Source organism: Erinaceus europaeus, chromosome 23 (genome assembly GCF_950295315.1).
Source record: "Erinaceus europaeus chromosome 23, mEriEur2.1, whole genome shotgun sequence".
NCBI lineage: Eukaryota > Metazoa > Chordata > Mammalia > Eulipotyphla > Erinaceidae > Erinaceus > Erinaceus europaeus.
Window position 1 is genome coordinate 11,327,686 of NC_080184.1, and position 18,568 is coordinate 11,346,253.

Below are 18,568 nucleotides of genomic sequence, written 5' to 3' on the forward strand. Positions count from 1 at the left end.
GGGGATAAATTCTAGGGGAAGATGACCAGAGGGCTCTGAACCCCAATTCCATCAGGACCCAGAGAGAGAAGAGGAAAAAAGGAAAGACACTTTGAAGTAATAAAAGGTGTTGGTGAGATTTAGAAAGGAGGTGAAAGCAGGGCCAGAGAAAAAAAATGGTAAAGTTCCTATAGAAGCCCACAAGAAGGGGAGTCAGGTGGTAGCGCAGTGGGTTAAGCGCACATGGCACAAAGCACAAGGACCGGCATAAGGATCCCGGTTCGAGCCCCTGGCTCCCCACCTGCAGGGGAGTCGCTTCACAGGCAGTGAAGCAGGTCTGCAGCTGTCTGTCCTTCTCTCCCCCTCTCTGTCTTCCCCTCCTCTCTCCATTTCTCTCTGTCCTATCTAACAATGATGACATCAGTGATAACAACAATAATAACTAAAACAACAATAAAAATAAGGGCAACAAAAGAGAAAAATAAACAAATAAATATTTAAAAAAAAAAAAAAACATGAGAAGACTTCAAAGGCAGGTACTGAAATGAGGGCAGCCTAGAATGTTCCTAGGTGTGGTCGTGGAATGTGAGCTCAGACTGACAGAGATGCGGAGGCTCCTGTGTTAATATGAATAGTTATGAGCCCTGGGTCAGATTGATGAGGTTTATAGTTAAAGGTATTTATATACTTTCCTCATATTTGGGAGCTACTCTCTGCCCTGATCCAGCTTTCTCGTCCTAGTCCCAACTCTAACATCATCTTCCCAGACAATATTTGCCTACATGTTAGCTACTGGGCTCAGGCCAAAACTAGTAAAGTCATGGGCCCCTTAAAATAAAACGAAAATGGGCTTCCAAGCTTCTTCCCACAGGATAATCCTTAGTTCCATCTGCTCTGTTCTACATTGTAGATTCCTCTTTATCAATCAGTTTGTGTTACTTTATATCTTACTGCTTTTCAGCTACCAAGTTGCAGATGCTACCATGATGCCAACATGACTTCCCTGGGCAGACAACCTCACCAATGTGTCCTGGAATCTCATTTCCCCAGATCCCTGCCCCACTAAGGAAAGATAGAAACAGACTGGGTGTATGGATCCACCTGAAAATGCCTATGTCCAAAGGAGAAGCAATTACAGAAGCCTGGCCTTTTACCTTATGTACTCCATAAGGAATTTTGGTCCAGGGGATCAGGTAGTAGTGAAGCAGGTTAAGGACACATGGTGCAAAGCACATGGACATACATAAGGATCCAGGTTCCAGCCCCAAGCTCCCCAGCTGTGGCAAGCAGGGGAGTCACTTCTCAAGTGGTGAAAGCAGGTCTTCAGGTGTCTATCTTTTTCTCCCCCTCTCTGTCTCCCCTCCTCTCCTGATTTCTCTCTGTCCTACTCAATAATAATGACAACAATAACAACAATACTAATAACAATAACAACAATAGACACAAGGGTAACAAGAGGGGAAAAGTAAATAAATAAATACTTTAAAGAATTTTGGTCCATATTCCAAGAGGGATAAAGAATAAAGTTTCCAGGGAAACTAAAAGCAGGATCTGACTAAATTGAAATTAGGGCACCAAAGTAAAAACCCTGTGGTGAGGGACAGACATGTGGCTTCCTGGGCCGGCGGGGGTGGGAGTGGGTGGGACACAGTCTTTTGGTGGTGGGAATGGTGTTTATGTACACTCCTAGTAAAGTGTGGTCATATAAATCACTAGTTAATTAATATGAGAGGGGGGAAATTATTTGTATGTCTCAAAGTTTTTAAAACGCAGACTGAGTCTTTTGGATATATAGACTGTGTATTTGATATGTGGACTCTCTCAAAAGCCTAGACCAAGTAGATCAGAAACAACCAGTGGCACAGCTACATACAAGATACTGGGTACTATACAGCAAACCCTAACAAAAAGACTTTTCAAAGTTAACCCAATTACCAAATAATGTGATGATAACATTAACTATCCATTGTCTTTTTGAACCCTAAGACAACAGCAGGAACCTCACATCTCCACTATAGAGCCTATATTTCCCCCAGTCCTGGAACCCTTGGATAGGGCCCACTTTCCCGCATGCCTCTCCCAATCCATATAAAATAATATTTCATCTACCAATCGCAACCTAATCAACACAACGATTGCCACCTCAACATACTTCAGCTCAGACTGTCTTATATGATGACCCACAATTACCCTTGAATGCACCTGATTGGTGCACCTTGTACCCAATCAAATGTACCATCATGTACCCAAGCAAATGTACCACCTTGTAACCAATCAAATGTACCACCTTGTACCCAATCAAATGTACCATCATGTACCCAAGCAAATGTACCACCTTGTACCCAATCAAATGTACCACCTTGTAACCAATCAAATGTACCACCTTGTACCCAATCAAATGCATGCCACTCCCTGCTTGAAGGGTATATAAGCAGCTTCCCAAATCAGGCAGGTGGGCTAGCTTGGCAGGAGTCTCCTGGGTTATAAAGTATCTCCCTGCCCTCTATTTGGTCACAGCCTCAGACTCGTCCTTTAGATCTGCTGCACCCTGGAGCTGAAACACTTGAAACACTCAAGAGCTCTAACACTCAGAGCCATTCTGCGGATATTTTCGCATAACATTTCTATATAACATATACCGTTAAGGCACTATCTGTGGTCTAGGGAGAACTACTGAAGCATCCAATAGAGTGAATGGAGACACTAAATCTGGTGGTGTGAACGGTGTAGAATTATCCTCCTCTTACGATGTGGTAAATTAATATTAAATCACTAATAAAATTAATAATTATTATTATAATAATAAAATATATGTCTAGGACTGGGCAGTGGCACACCCAATTGAGTACTAAGCACAAGGACCAATACAAGGATCCTGGTTAGAGCCCCCCTGCTCCCTGGAGCAGGGACACTTCACAAATGGTAAAGATGCAAGAATCTTAATCATCTGAGAAAGAGAAGAAGGAAAAGAGAAATGAAATAAAGCTTCCACAGATGAGAGAGAAAACTCAGTAAGCACATCATCATCATCATCATCATCATCATCATCATCATCATCATCATTCATCTAGAGAAATTTTTATGGAAGCAAAGATCATGAAATAATTCAACGGAGCAAGTCCTGTATTCACTATATTATGAAAATATTCAAAAAGTCTAATTCTCTGGATTGGAGTCCTGAATCCTAGGCACTTGTTCAATTCAGAAACAGCAGGCCTTTTAATAGTTTGGTTCTGAAGAGTCTTCTCAGAGCCCCCTGGATGTCTTTGTTTCTGAGGCTGTAGATGAAGGGGTTCAGCATGGGGGTGACCACCGTGTACATCAGCGCAGCTGTCGCAGTTGAGTGTGAGCTGTAGGAAAGACCAGAGTCCACATAGGCTCCCAGGATCAAGCAATAAAACAAGGCGACCACAGAGAGGTGAGACGCACAGGTGGAGAAGGCTTTAGACTTGCCCTGAGCTGAGGACAGCCTTAATATGGAAGATACTATTTTTGAATACGAATAAATGATCCCCACTAGAGGTCCTGCACCTAGGAGTCCTGCAACAAAAGTCATCACCACATTATTAAGAGACATGTCAGAGCAGGCAAGTTGAACCACTTGTTTGAGTTCACAGAAAAAGTAGTGGATCTCTAAGTGTGTACAGAAGGAGAGGGATAATGTCATACAGCTTTCCAGCAGGGCGTTTGCAACGCTTATGACCCAACACGCCAGCACCAGGAGTCCACAGAGCTGGGGGTTCATGATGACCGTGTAGTGTAAAGGGTGACAGATGGCCACATAACGGTCATAGGCCATCACAGTCAGGAGACAGTCATCTAAAGTTGTGAAGAGCACGAAAAAGTACATCTGTGAGATGCAGCCTGCGTAGGTGATGGCTTTGCTCTGTGTCCAGATGTTGTGCAGCATCTTGGGGACAGTGGTGGAGGTGAGGCAGATGTCCACCAAGGACAGGTTGGAGAGGAAGAAGTACATGGGGGTGTGGAGGTGGGAGTCCGAGCTGACGGCCAGGATGAGGAGAAGGTTTCCCCACACAGTGATCAGGTACATGGACAGGAAGAGCCCAAAGAGGAGGGGCTGTAGCTCAGGGTCTTCTGACAAACCCAGCAGAAGAAAATATTTGATGCCAGTGGAGTTCTTTGGTTCCATATGTTGGGAAAGAAACTATAAAGTGAGGATGCCATGTAATAAAAATTGTGAATAGACAGACAAGACTTCTATGTTTATTTATTCGCTTTTGATGCCCCTATAGTCTTATTGTTGTAGTTATTGTTGTTGTTGTTGGATAGAACAGAGAGAAATGAAGAGAGGAGTGGAAGACAGAAAAGGAGAGAGAAAGACATCTGCAGAGGAAGGAAGAAAGGAAGGAAGGAAGGAAGAAAGAAAGAAAGAAAGAAAGAAAGAAGAAAGAAAGAAAGAATAAAGAAAGAAAGAAAGGAGAAAGGAAGAAAGAGAAAGAAAGAAAGAAAGAAAGAAAGAAAGAAAGAAAGAGAGAGAGAAAGAAGATGTACTAAATAGGAAGTTTATGTAATAAGTCTGTCAGGCAAAAACTAGTAAAGTCATGAACCCCTTGGAATATAAATAGACCTAAAATAGACCTACTAGCTTTTTCCAAAACAGAGACCCCCGTATCTTCATCTGCAATATTCTTGCCTTCAGGTTCATGATTAGTCAATAATTTGTTCTGCTTTATAAGAGGGGCTGGGATACGGAGTTCTGGTGGTGGAAGCTGTGTGGAATTGTGACAATTCTCTTTGGACATTCATTTGTCATGCCTTTTTTCATCAAAAGCGATACAAATGTAATTTGACTTAAATGTAAAAGAGAAAGACCTTCACTTCACTGAACACCCATCAAAGATAGTATGACACAGCATATTTATTGATCAAATGTGGAGCATCTAAACAATGAAAATGTCCTGTCATCTTACTGAATGAATTTAATCAAATGCAGGAATAACAGAATCTTATAACCCCAGCATACATATCCCTGGATTTCCATTTTCCTTTTGCTAGAAGGATGTTCAGCTCTATTCTTCTAATTGAGTATCTACCAATATCTTATAATTTTCACTCCTTCTTCCTTCCTTCCTTCCTTCTTTCTTTCTTATTTATTTATTTATTTATTTATTTAGTTATTATGTATTTTATCAGAGCACTGCTCAGCTCTGGCTTGTGGTGGTGCTGGGAATTGAACCCGCAACCTTGGAGTCTCAGGCATTAGTGTCGATTTGCATAACCATTACGCTATCTCCCCTAGCCTATTCTGCAATTTTCAACATTGTCTCCTGCACTTCATATAATCATTTATTATCTGGCCAGTCTTAAAAAACATCAGTCATGGGAATCGGGCAGTAGCACAGTGGGTTGAGCACCCATGGTGCGAAGTGCAAGGACCGGTGTAAGGATCCCAGTTTAAGCCCCCGGCTCCCCACCTGCAGGGGAATCGCTTTCCAGGCAGTGAAGCAGGTATGCAGGTGTCTATCTTTCTCTCCCCCTCTCTGTCTTCCCCTCCTCTCTCCATTTCTCTCTGTCCTATCCAACAATGACGACATCAATAATAACTACAACAATAAAACAAGGACAACAAAAGAGAATAAATAAATTAATTAATTAAAATAAAATAAATAAAATCTTTAAAAAAAAAACATCAGTAATTTAAAAAGCATTCATCAGATGGAATGATCTCTCTTGTCAGGACCAGTCTGGGTAGGTTCTAGGTGAGCTCAGATAAATGCCACTGAATTTTCTTCTCCCCAATCTTTCTTTTTAAATATTTATCTATTTATTCCTTTTTGTTGCCCTCATTGTTTTATTGTTGTAGTTATTCTTATTGTCGTTGTTGTTGGATAGGACAGAGAGAAATGGAGAGGAGGGGAAGACAGAGAGGGGGAGAGAAAGATAGACACCTGCAGACAGGCTTCACCGCTTGTGAAGTGACTCCCCTGCAGGTGGGGAGCCAGGGGGCTCGAACCAGGATCCTTACTCCAGTCCTCACACTTTGCACCACCTGCGCTTAACCTGCTGCGTTACCGCTGGACTCCCTCTTCTCCCCAATCTTACCCTGAAGTGTCCACATGGCAGTGGGACTCACCAAAGTGGAACTGACAAGAAGAAGCTCTCCTGGTGGAAATCTAGAGTCCTCCCTGGGTGACTGGGGAAGTCCCACCAGCCAGATGTCCGACTCCAAAAGCTGCCAGTAGGCTCTGTCCAGTGCTGAATTGATCAAACTAAGTGACTGAGGAGAGGAGAGGAGCTATCTACAGCTCACTATGTCTTCTCAAGAGACACAGTTTCTTCTCTTTCCCCGGGCCTCTAATTACATCACTCCCCTGGGGTCGTTGGTGTGGACAGAGAAGAAACTTTTCCTTCATCTTCTATTCCTGTGAGAGAACGGTAGGACTAGGTGAACTCTATTTTCATTACTTTTTAAAAATTTTTCTACTGAACTTTCCTGCTTCTCAGTGTCCTAAACTGGCATCGACTCAATTATGAGCCAATCAAAGAGTGATGAACTTGTGTATTAAGTTGCTTGTGTTCCAATCGCTGAGTAAGTGATCTTCACAGAATGAACTTCCCACTTCAATTTTTTGATTATCTTTATTTATTTATTTCTTTGAATAAAGACAGCCAGAGGGAGTCGGGCTATAGCACAGTGGGTTAAGCGCAGGTGGCGCAAAGCACAAGGACCAGCATAAGGATCCTGGTTCAAACCCCAGCTCCCCACCTGCAGGGGAGTCGCTTCACAGGCGGTGAAGCAGGTCTGCAGGTGTCTTTCTCTCCTCCTCTCTGTCTTCCCCTTCTCTCTCCATTTCTCTCTGTCCTATCCAACAACAACAACAATAATAACTACAACAATAAAACAACAAGGGCAACAAAAGTGAATAAATAAATAAAATAAATATTTTAAAAAATCTTTAAAAAAAAAAAAGACAGCCAGAAGTCAAGAGGGAGTGGAGTGGGTAATAGAGAGGAAAAGAGACAGAGAGACACCTGCAACGCTGCTTCACCACTTGCAAAGCTGTCCCCTTGCAAGTGGACTCCTCCACTTGCAAGGGGACAGCTTTGCAAGTGGTGCACTCAACCAGGTACATCACTACCTGGCCCTCCACTTCAATACAGAGAGAACTGTGTTCTTCTGATATAAAATAGTGGACACTCAACATAAAGTGTGTTCAAACTTTTATACACTGGGGCCAGTTGGTGGCACACCTGATTAAGCGCACACATTACGGTGTACAAGGATCCAGGTTCAAGTCCCTGGTCCCCACCTGCAGTGGGAAGGCTTCATGAGTGGGGAAGAGGGTTGCAGGTGTCTCTCTCTGTCTCTTTCCCTCTCTCTCTTTCTCTCCCTCTCATTTTCTCTCTGTCTCTATCCAATAATAAATAAAATATTATTTTTTTAAAAACTCAGACACAGTTCATGATCTCCAGAAAATTGTTCTTTCCTCTCTACAGCCAGAAAACTATGCTATTTTGATACAAAATCTTGGGCCCTGAGTGTCTTAATTACATGACACAATTCCAAATAGTTGGGAATTTTCATTGTGATGTCAGTTGTTGAGATCACTCTCTGTGTCTCTTATGTTTTGATGGAGGGCAAGAGACCAAGAGATGGGAAAAGGGGGAGAGAGATTGCACCACTAATTATAAATCTTCCATTTCTGCAGATGGGGACAGAGGACTAGACCCTGGGTTCTCAACCATGGGAATACTTACGATCTACCAGGTGCTCTATCACCAGGCCCAATGCTAAAACAGTTCTTGTAAACTAGATAGACCCAACTAAAGAGAAGAATGGCGAATTCTTGACTGAAGCTTACAGTTCCCTACACTTATGACAGACTCATGAGTAATCTTTATTTTTTTTTACAGCTTCAGACATATTTTTATTGTATGAAGACAGAGCACCGCTTCCCCAGAGACCCATCCTAATAGGGAAAGAGAGAGGTAGACTGGGAGTATGGACCGACCAGTCAACGCCCATGTTCAGCGGGGAAGCAATTACAGAAGCCAGACCCTACACCTTCTGCAACCCACCACGACCCTGGGTCCATGCTTCCAGAGGGATAGAGAATGGGAAAGCTATCAGGGGAGGGGGTGGGATATGGAGATTGGGTGGTGGGAATTGTGTGGAGTTGTGACGCTTCTACACTATGGTTTTGTTAATTTATCCTTTCTTAAATAAAAAATAAATTAAAAAAAGAAATACCAGGTTTTGACAAATAAATAAAATAAAAAGAATAAAGTTTCCATTGGAGGGGATGGGATACAGAACTCTGATGGTGGGAATCATATATAATTGTACCCGTCTTACCCTACAATCTTGTTCTAAGTTTGATGTAGAAAGTGCAGTGGATCCTGAGTTCACACTCCCAGAGGGATAAAGAACAGGAAAGCTATCACGAAAGGGAATTGGATATGGAGTTCTGGGCATGGGCATTGTGCAGATATGTACCCCTCTAATCCAACAGTCTTGTCAATATTTCCATTTTGTAAATAATTTTTAATTATAAAAAAAAGAAAGTGCAGTGGTAATATATTTTCATAATACCAAAAAAGGGCAAAATATATACAAATATTAATAGTTATAGACATGATAGTTAACGCATATCTGTGACTTTGGGAGAACTATTATAGTGTCCAAAGGAGGAAATAGGGACACAGATCTCTTTTTTTAAAATTTTCTTTATTGGGGAATTAATGTTTTACATTCAATGGTAAATACAATATTTTGTACATGCATAACATTTCTCAGTTCTCCATATAATAATAAAACCCCCACTAGGTCCTCTGTCATCCTTCTTGAACCTGTATTCTCCCCACCCACCCACCCCAGAGTCTTTTACTTTGGTGCAATATGCCAATTCCAGTTCAGGTTCTACTTGTGTTTTTTCTTCTGATCTTGTATTTCAACTTCTGCCTGAGAGTGAGATCATCCCATATTCATCCTTCTATTTCTGACTTATTTCATGATTTTGTCAAGGTCCATCCAAGATTGGCTGAAAATGGTAAAGTCACCATTTTTTATAGCTGAGTAGTATTCCATTGTGTATATATACCACAACTTGCTCAGCCACTCATCTGTTATAGGACACCTGGGTTGCTTCCAGGTTTTGGCTATGGCAAATTGTGCGGCTAAGAACATATATGTACACAGATCTTTTTGGATGGGTGTGTTGGGTTCCTTAGGATATATCCCCAGGAGAGGACTTGCAGGATCATAGGGTAGGTCCATTTCTAGCCTTCTGAAAGTTCTCCAGACGACACAGAACTCTTGTGGTGAGCAAGGTGTGGAAATATACCCCCGTTACCTTATAATGTAATAAATCACCTTAAGAAGATAAATGTGTCTTGAGAAATTCATGCATTCCATACTTCAAATGGGAGAGTATGCTATATACCTGAAATAAAATGTTCCCCAACTGCACAATAGACTGACAGGTGTGTCTGCTGTTCCTGCACTTCAGCAAACTTAGGGGACTAGAAATGTAACCAATCGGGTTAAATCATTTTGTTTCACACAATGTAGCCAACCAAATTGTATGTTTCATTTTGTATTCACTTGCATCTTGGCAGTCCAGATTGGGTGTGGAACATAATCAACGCACCTCATGCTTTGTCTTATATGATGACCCTTTGAATGTACCTTTGTCTTATATACATTACCCTTGAATGCACCTGATTGGTGCACCTTGTACCCAATCAAATGTACCATCTTGTACCCAATCAAATGTACCATCTTTTAACCAATCAAATGTACCACCTTGTACCCAATCAAATGTACTTTTTCTTCTAGCGTTTGCCCTTCTTCCGTAGACAGTCAACAGCGTCAGGTTGAGCCTGATGTAAAGTTTCGAGACCTCCTTTGAATCTGGAGAGGTGGCAGTCGTTGACTATGTGGGTCATAGTCTGTCTGTAGCCGCAGGGGCAGTTCGGGTAGTCTCTGGCTCCCCAGTGTTGGAACATAGCGGCGCACCGGCCATGGCCAGTTTGATAGCGATTGAGGAGGACCCAATCATAACGTGCTAGGTCAAACCCGGGTTGACACTTGCAGGGGTCTGTGATGAGGTGTTTGTTCTTGACCTCAGCTGACTGCCAACTCTGTTTCCAAGAGACTGGAACAGAGAAGTTCAGTGTAGGCATAGGGGACCAGATTGGGTGACGAGACGTCAAGCGTTGGACACGGTGGGCGAAGATATCCGCGTATATTGGCAGGTCCTACCTTGTAACCAATCAAATGTACCACCTTGTACCCAATGAAATGTACCACCTTGTAACCAATCAAATGTACCACCTTGTACCCAATGAAATGTACCACCTTGTAACCAATCAAATGTACCACCTTGTACCCAATCAAATGCATCACCTTGTACCCAATCAAATGTACCACCTTGTACCCAATCAAATGTACCACCTTATACCCAATCAGATGTACCACCTTGTACCCAATCAAATGTACCACCTTGTACCCAATCAAATGTACCACCTTGTACCCAATCAAATGTACCACCTTATACCCAATCAGATGTACCACCTTGTACCCAATCAAATGTACCACCTTGTACCCAATCAAATGTACCACCTTGTAACCAATCAAATGCATCACCTTGTAACCAGTCAAATGTACCACCTTATAACCAATCAAATGTACCACCTTGTACCCAATCAAATGTACCACCTTGTAACCAATCAAATGTACCACCTTGTAACCAATCAAATGCATGCCACTCCCTGCTTGAAGGGTATACAAGCAGCTTCCCAAATCAGGCAGGTGGGCTAGCTTGGCAGGAGTCTCCTGGGTTATAAAGTAACTCCCTGCCCTCTATTTAGTCACAGCCTCAGACTCGTCCTTTAGATCTGCTGCACCCTGGAGCTGAAACACTTGAAACACTCAAGAGCTCTAACACTCAGAGCCATTCTGCGGATATTTTCGCGTAACATTTCTATATAACATATGCCGTTAAGGCACTATCTGTGGTCTAGGGAGAACTACTGAAGCATCCAATAGAGTGAATGGAGACACTAAATCTGGTGGTGTGAACGGTGTAGAATTATCCTCCTCTTACGATGTGGTAAATTAATATTAAATCACTAATAAAATTAATAATTATTATTATAATAATAAAAGATGTGTCTAGGACTGGGCAGTGGCACACCCAATTGAGTACTAAGCACAAGGACCAATACAAGGATCCGGGTTAGAGCCCCCCTGCTCCCTGGAGCAGGGACACTTCACAAATGGTAAGGATGCAAGAATCTTAATCATCTGAGAAAGAGAAGAAGGAAAAGAGAAATGAAATAAAGCTTCCACAGATGAGAGAGAAAGCTCAGTAAGCACATCATCATCATCATCATCATCATCATTCATCTAGAGAAATTTTTATGGAAGCAAAGATCATGAAATAATTCAATGTAGCAAGTCCTGCATTCACTATATTATGAAAATATTCAAAAAGTCTAATTCTCTGGATTGGAGTCCTGAATCCTGGGCACTTGTTCAATTCAGAAACGGCAGGCCTTTTAATAGTTTGGTTCTGAAGAGTCTTCTCAGAGCCCCCTGGATGTCTTTGTTCCTGAGGCTGTAGATGAAGGGGTTCAGCATGGGGGTGACCACCGTGTACATCAGCGCAGCTGTCGCAGTTGAGTGTGAGCTGTGGGAAAGACCAGAGTCCACATAGGCTCCCAGGACCGAGCAATAAAACAAGGCGACCACAGAGAGGTGAGACGCACAGGTGGAGAAGGCTTTAGACTTGCCATGAGCTGAGGACAGTCTTAATATGGAAGATACTATTTTTGAATACGAATAAATGATCCCCACTAGAGGTCCTGCACCTAGGAGTCCTGCAGCAACAGTAATCACCACATTATTAAGAGACGTGTCAGAGCAGGCAAGTTGAACCACTTGTTTGAGTTCACAGAAAAAGTAGTGGATCTCTAAGTGTGTACAGAAGGAGAGGGATAACGTCATACAGCTTTCCAGCAGGGCGTTTGCAACGCTTATGACCCAACACGCCAGCACCAGGAGTCCACAGAGCTGGGGGTTCATGATGACCGTGTAGTGTAAAGGGTGACAGATGGCCACATAACGGTCATAGGCCATCACAGTCAGGAGACAGTCATCTAAAGTTGCGAAGAGCACGAAAAAGTACATCTGTGAGATGCAGCCTGCGTAGGTGATGGCTTTGCTCTGTGTCCAGATGTTGTGCAGCATCTTGGGGATGGTGGTGGAGGTGAGGCAGATGTCCACCAAGGACAGGTTGGAGAGGAAGAAGTACATGGGGGTGTGGAGGTGGGAGTCTGAGCTGACGGCCAGGATGAGGAGAAGGTTTCCCCACACAGTGATCAGGTACATGGACAGGAAGAGCCCAAAGAGGAGGGGCTGCAGCTCGGGGTCTTCTGACAAACCCAGCAGAAGAAAATATTTGATGCCAGTGGAGTTCTTTGGTTCCATATGTTGGGAAAGAAACTATAAAGTGAGGATGCCATGTAATAAAAATTGTGAATAGACAGACAAGACTTCTATGTTTATTTATTCGCTTTTGATGCCCCTATAGTTTTATTGTTGTAGTTATTGTTGTTGTTGTTGGATAGAACAGAGAGAAATGAAGAGAGGAGTGGAAGACAGAAAAGGAGAGAGAAAGACATCTGCAGAGGAAGGAAGAAAGGAAGGAAGGAAGAAAGGAAGAAAGAAAAAAAGAAAGAAGAAAGAAAGAAAGAAAGAAAGAAAGAAAGAAAGAAAGAAAGAAAGAAAGGAGAAAGGAAGAAAGAAAGAAAGAAGGAGAGAAAGAAGATGTACTAAATAGGAAGTTTATGTAATAAGTCTGTCAGGCAAAAACTAGTAAAGTCATGAACCCCTTGGAATATAAATAGACCTAAAATAGACCTACTAGCTTTTTCCAAAACAGAGACCCCCGTATCTTCATCTGCAATATTCTTGCCTTCAGGTTCATGATTAGTCAATAATTTGTTCTGCTTTATAAGAGGGGCTGGGATACGGAGTTCTGGTGGTGGAAGCTGTGTGGAATTGTGACAATTCTCTTTGGACATTCATTTGTCATGCCTTTTTTCATCAAAAGCGATACAAATGTAATTTGACTTAAATGTAAAAGAGAAAGACCTTCACTTCACTGAACACCCATCAAAGATAGTATGACACAGCATATTTATTGATCAAATGTGGAGCATCTAAACAATGAAAATGTCCTGTCATCTTACTGAATGAATTTAATCAAATGCAGGAATAACAGAATCTTATAACCCCAGCATACATATCCCTGGATTTCCATTTTCCTTTTGCTAGAAGGATGTTCAGCTCTATTCTTCTAATTGAGTATCTATCAATATCTTATAATTTTCACTCCTTCTTCCTTCCTTCCTTCCTTCTTTCTTTCTTATTTATTTATTTATTTATTTATTTATTTAGTTATTATGTATTTTATCAGAGCACTGCTCACCTCTGGCTTGTGGTGGTGCTGGGAATTGAACCCGCAACCTTGGAGTCTCAGGCATTAGTGTCGATTTGCATAACCATTACGCTATCTCCCCTAGCCTATTCTGCAATTTTCAACATTGTCTCCTGCACTTCATATAATCATTTATTATCTGGCCAGTCTAAAAAAACATCAGTCATGGGAATCGGGCAGTAGCACAGTGGGTTGAGCACCCATGGTGCGAAGTGCAAGGACCGGTGTAAGGATCCCAGTTTGAGCCCCCGGCTCCCCACCTGCAGGGGAATCGCTTTCCAGGCAGTGAAGCAGGTCTGCAGGTGTCTATCTTTCTCTCCCCCTCTCTGTCTTCCCCTCCTCTCTCCATTTCTCTCTGTCCTATCCAACAATGACGACATCAATAATAACTACAACAATAAAACAAGGACAACAAAAGAGAATAAATAAATTAATTAATTAAAATAAAATAAATAAAATCTTTTAAAAAAAAACATCAGTAATTTAAAAAGCATTCATCAGATGGAATGATCTCTCTTGTCAGGACCAGTCTGGGTAGGTTCTAGGTGAGCTCAGATAAATGCCACTGAATTTTCTTCTCCCCAATCTTTCTTTTTAAATATTTATCTATTTATTCCTTTTTGTTGCCCTCATTGTTTTATTGTTGTAGTTATTCTTATTGTCGTTGTTGTTGGATAGGACAGAGAGAAATGGAGAGGAGGGGAAGACAGAGAGGGGGAGAGAAAGATAGACACCTGCAGACAGGCTTCACCGCTTGTGAAGCGACTCCCCTGCAGGTGGGGAGCCAGGGGGCTCGAACCAGGATCCTTACTCCAGTCCTCACACTTTGCACCACCTGCGCTTAACCTGCTGCGTTACCGCTGGACTCCCTCTTCTCCCCAATCTTACCCTGAAGTGTCCACATGGCAGTGGGACTCACCAAAGTGGAACTGACAAGAAGAAGCTCTCCTGGTGGAAATCTAGAGTCCTCCCCGGGTGACTGGGGAAGTCCCACCACCTGATGTCCGACTCCAAAAGCTGCCAGCTGCCTCTATCCAGTGCCTGAATTGATCAAACTAAGTGACTGAGGAGAGGAGAGGAGCTATCTACAGCTCACTATGTCTTCTCAAGAGACTCATTTTCTTCTCTTTCCCCGGGCCTCTAATTACATCACTCCCCTGGGGTCATTGGTGTGGACAGAGAAGAAAGTTTTCCTTCATCTTCTATTCCCTTGAGAGAACGGTAGGATTCAGCTGAACTCTATTCTCATTAATTTTTAAAAAATTTTCTACTGAACTTTCCTGCTTCCCAGTGTCCTAAACTCCTGGCATCGACTCAATTATGAGCCAATCAAAGAGTGATGAACTTGTGTATTAAGTTGCTTGTGTTCCAATCGCTGAGTAAGTGATCTTCACGGAATGAAATTCCCACTTCAATTTTTTTTATTATCTTTATTTATTTATTTCGTTGGATAAAGACAGCCAGAAGTCAAAAAGGAGTGGGTGATAGAGAGGAAAAGAGACAGAGAGACACCTGCAATGCTGCTTCACCACTTGCAAAGCTGTCCCCTTGCAAGTGGACTCCAGAGGCTCGAGCCTGGGTCCTTACGTACTGTAACATGTGCACTCAACCAGGTACATCACTACCTGGCCCTCCACTTCAATACAGAGAGAACTGTGTTCTTCTGATATAAAATAGTGGACACTCAACATAAAGTGTGTTCAAACTTTTATACACTGGGGCCAGTTGGTGGCACACCTGATTAAGCGCACACATTACGGTGTACAAGGATCCAGGTTCAAGTCCCTGGTCCCCACCTGCAGTGGGAAGGCTTCATGAGTGGGGAAGAGGGTTGCAGGTGTCTCTCTCTTCCTCTTTCCCTCTCTATCTCCTTCTCTCCCTCTCAATATCTCTCTGTCTCTATCCAATAATAAATAAAATATTATTTTTTAAAAAACTCAGACACAGTTCATGATCTCCAGAAAATCGTTCTTTCCTCTCTACAGCCAGAAAACAATGCTATTTTGATACAAAATCTTGGGCCCTGAGTGTCTTAATTACATGACACAATTCCAAATAGTTGGGAATTTTCATTGTGATGTCAGTTGTTGAGATCACTCTCTGTGTCTCTTATGTTTTGATGGAGGGCAAGAGACCGAGAGATGGGAAAAGGGGGAGAGAGATTGCACCACTAATTATAAATCTTCCGTTTCTGCAGATGGGGACAGAGGACTAGACCCTGGGTTCTCAACCATGGGAATACTTACGATCTACCAGGTGCTCTATCACCAGGCCCAATGCTAAAACAGTTCTTGTAAACTAGATAGACCCAACTAAAGAGAAGAATGGCGAATTCTTGACTGAAGCTTACAGTTCCCTACACTTATGACAGACTCATGAGTAATCTTTATTTTTTTACAGCTTCAGACATATTTTTATTGTATGAAGACAGAGCACCGCTTCCCCAGAGACCCATCCTAATAGGGAAAGAGAGAGACAGACTGGGAGTATGGACCAACCAATCAACACCCATGTTCAGCAGGGAAGCAATTACAGAAGCCAGACCCTCCACCTTCTGCAACCCACAATGACCCTGGGTCCATGCTCCCAGAGGGATAGAGAATGGGAAAGCTATCAAGGGAGGGGGTGGGATATGGAGCTTGGGTGGTGGGAATTGTGTGGAGTTGTAACCCTCCTACCCTATGGTTTTGTTAATTTATCCTTTCTTAAATAAAAAATAAATTAAAAAAAGAAATACCAGGTTTTGACAAATAAATAAAATAAAAAGAATAAAGTTTCCATTGGAGGGGATGGGATACAGAACTCTGATGGTGGGAATCATATATAATTGTACCCGTCTTACCCTACAATCTTGTTCTAAGTTTGATGTAGAAAGTGCAGTGGATCCTGAGTTCACACTCCCAGAGGGATAAAGAACAGGAAAGCTCATGAAAGGGAATTGGATATGGAGTTCTGGGCATGGGCATTGTGCAGATATGTACCCCTCTAATCCAACAGTCTTGTCAATATTTCCATTTTATAAATAATTTTTAATTAAAAAAAAAGAAAGTGCAGTGGTAATATATTTTCATAATACCAAAAAAGGGCAAAATATATACAAATATTAATAGTTATAGACATGATAGTTAACGCATATCTGTGACTTTGGGAGAACTATTATAGTGTCCAAAGGAGGAAATAGGGACACAGAACTCTTCTTTTTAAATTTTCTTTATTGGGGAATTAATGTTTTACATTCAATGGTAAATACAATATTTTGTACATGCATAACATTTCTCAGTTCTCCATATAATAATAAAACCCCCACTAGGTCCTCTGTCATCCTTCTTGAACCTGTATTCTCCCCACCCACCCACCCCAGAGTCTTTTACTTTGGTGCAATATGCCAATTCCAGTTCAGGTTCTACTTGTGTTTTTTCTTCTGATCTTGTATTTCAACTTCTGCCTGAGAGTGAGATCATCCCATATTCATCCTTCTATTTCTGACTTATTTCATGATTTTGTCAAGGTCCATCCAAGATTGGCTGAAAATGGTAAAGTCACCATTTTTTATAGCTGAGTAGTATTCCATTGTGTATATATACCACAACTTGCTCAGCCACTCATCTGTTATAGGACACCTGGGTTGCTTCCAGGTTTTGGCTATGGCAAATTGTGCGGCTAAGAACATATATGTACACAGATCTTTTTGGATGGGTGTGTTGGGTTCCTTAGGATATATCCCCAGGAGAGGACTTGCAGGATCATAGGGTAGGTCCATTTCTAGCCTTCTGAAAGTTCTCCAGACGACACAGAACTCTTGTGGTGAGCAAGGTGTGGAAATATACCCCCGTTACCTTATAATGTAATAAATCACCTTAAGAAGATAAATGTGTCTTGAGAAATTCATGCATTCCATACTTCAAATGGGAGAGTATGCTATATACCTGAAATAAAATGTTCCCCAACTGCACAATAGACTGACAGGTGTGTCTGCTGTTCCTGCACTTCAGCAAACTTAGGGGACTAGAAATGTAACCAATCGGGTTAAATCATTTTGTTTCACACAATGTAGCCAACCAAATTGTATGTTTCATTTTGTATTCACTTGCATCTTGGCAGTCCAGATTGGGTGTGGAACATAATCAACGCACCTCATGCTTTGTCTTATATGATGACCCTTTGAATGTACCTTTGTCTTATATACATTACCCTTGAATGCACCTGATTGGTGCACCTTGTACCCAATCAAATGTACCATCTTGTACCCAATCAAATGTACCATCTTTTAACCAATCATATGTACCACCTTGTACCACCTTGTACCCAATCAAATGTACTTTTTCTTCTAGCGTTTGCCCTTCTTCCGTAGACAGTCAACAGCGTCAGGTTGAGCCTGATGTAAAGTTTCGAGACCTCCTTTGAATCTGGAGAGGTGGCAGTCGTTGACTATGTGGGTCATTGTCTGGAGCCGCAGGGGCAGTTCGGGTCGTCTCTGGCTCCCCAGCATTGGAACATAGCGGCGCACCGGCCCTGGCCTGTTCTGTAGCGATGGAGGAGGGCCCAATCATAACGTGCTAGGTCAAACCCGGGTGGACGCTTGCAGGGGTCTGTGATGAGGTGTTTGTTCTTGACCTCAGCTGACTGCCAACTCTGTTTCCAAGAGACTGGAACAGAGAAGTTCAGTGTAGGCATAGGGGACCAGATTGGGTGATGAGACGTCAAGCGTTGGACAGGGTGGGCGAAGATATCCGCGTATATTGGCAGGTCCTACCTTGTAACCAATCAAATGTACCACCTTGTACCCAATGAAATGTACCACCTTGTAACCAATCAAATGTACCACCTTGTACCCAATGAAATGTACCACCTTGTAACCAATCAAATGTACCACCTTGTACCCAATCAAATGCATCACCTTGTAACCAGTCAAATGTACCACCTTGTAACCAATAAAATGTACCACCTTGTACCCAATCAAATGTACCACCTTGTAACCAATCAAATGTACCACCTTGTACCCAATCAAATGCATGCCACTCCCTGCTTGAAGGGTATATAAGCAGCTTCCCAAATCAGGCAGGTGGGCTAGCTTGGCAGGAGTCTCCTGGGTTATAAAGTATCTCCCTGCCCTCTATTTGGTC

At 42.3% G+C, this 18,568-nt stretch overlaps 3 protein-coding genes across 3 annotated transcripts in view; 1 reads left to right on the top strand and 2 right to left on the bottom strand.

The window, feature by feature from the left end:
- Positions 1 to 18,568, top strand: part of LOC132535528 (zinc finger protein 678-like) — a 307,284-nt gene that overhangs the window by 86,558 nt on the left and 202,158 nt on the right. The gene's annotated exons all lie outside the window — the stretch shown is intronic.
- Positions 3,176 to 4,129, bottom strand: LOC132535620 (olfactory receptor 7A17-like). Its single transcript, XM_060182220.1, has one exon. The coding sequence runs from the start codon at positions 4,127 to 4,129 to the stop codon at positions 3,176 to 3,178; it is 954 nt and encodes a 317-aa protein (XP_060038203.1).
- LOC132535621 (olfactory receptor 7A17-like) lies at positions 11,480 to 12,433 on the bottom strand. The gene has a single exon (XM_060182221.1). It carries the CDS (start codon positions 12,431 to 12,433, stop codon positions 11,480 to 11,482), a length of 954 nt encoding a protein of 317 aa, XP_060038204.1.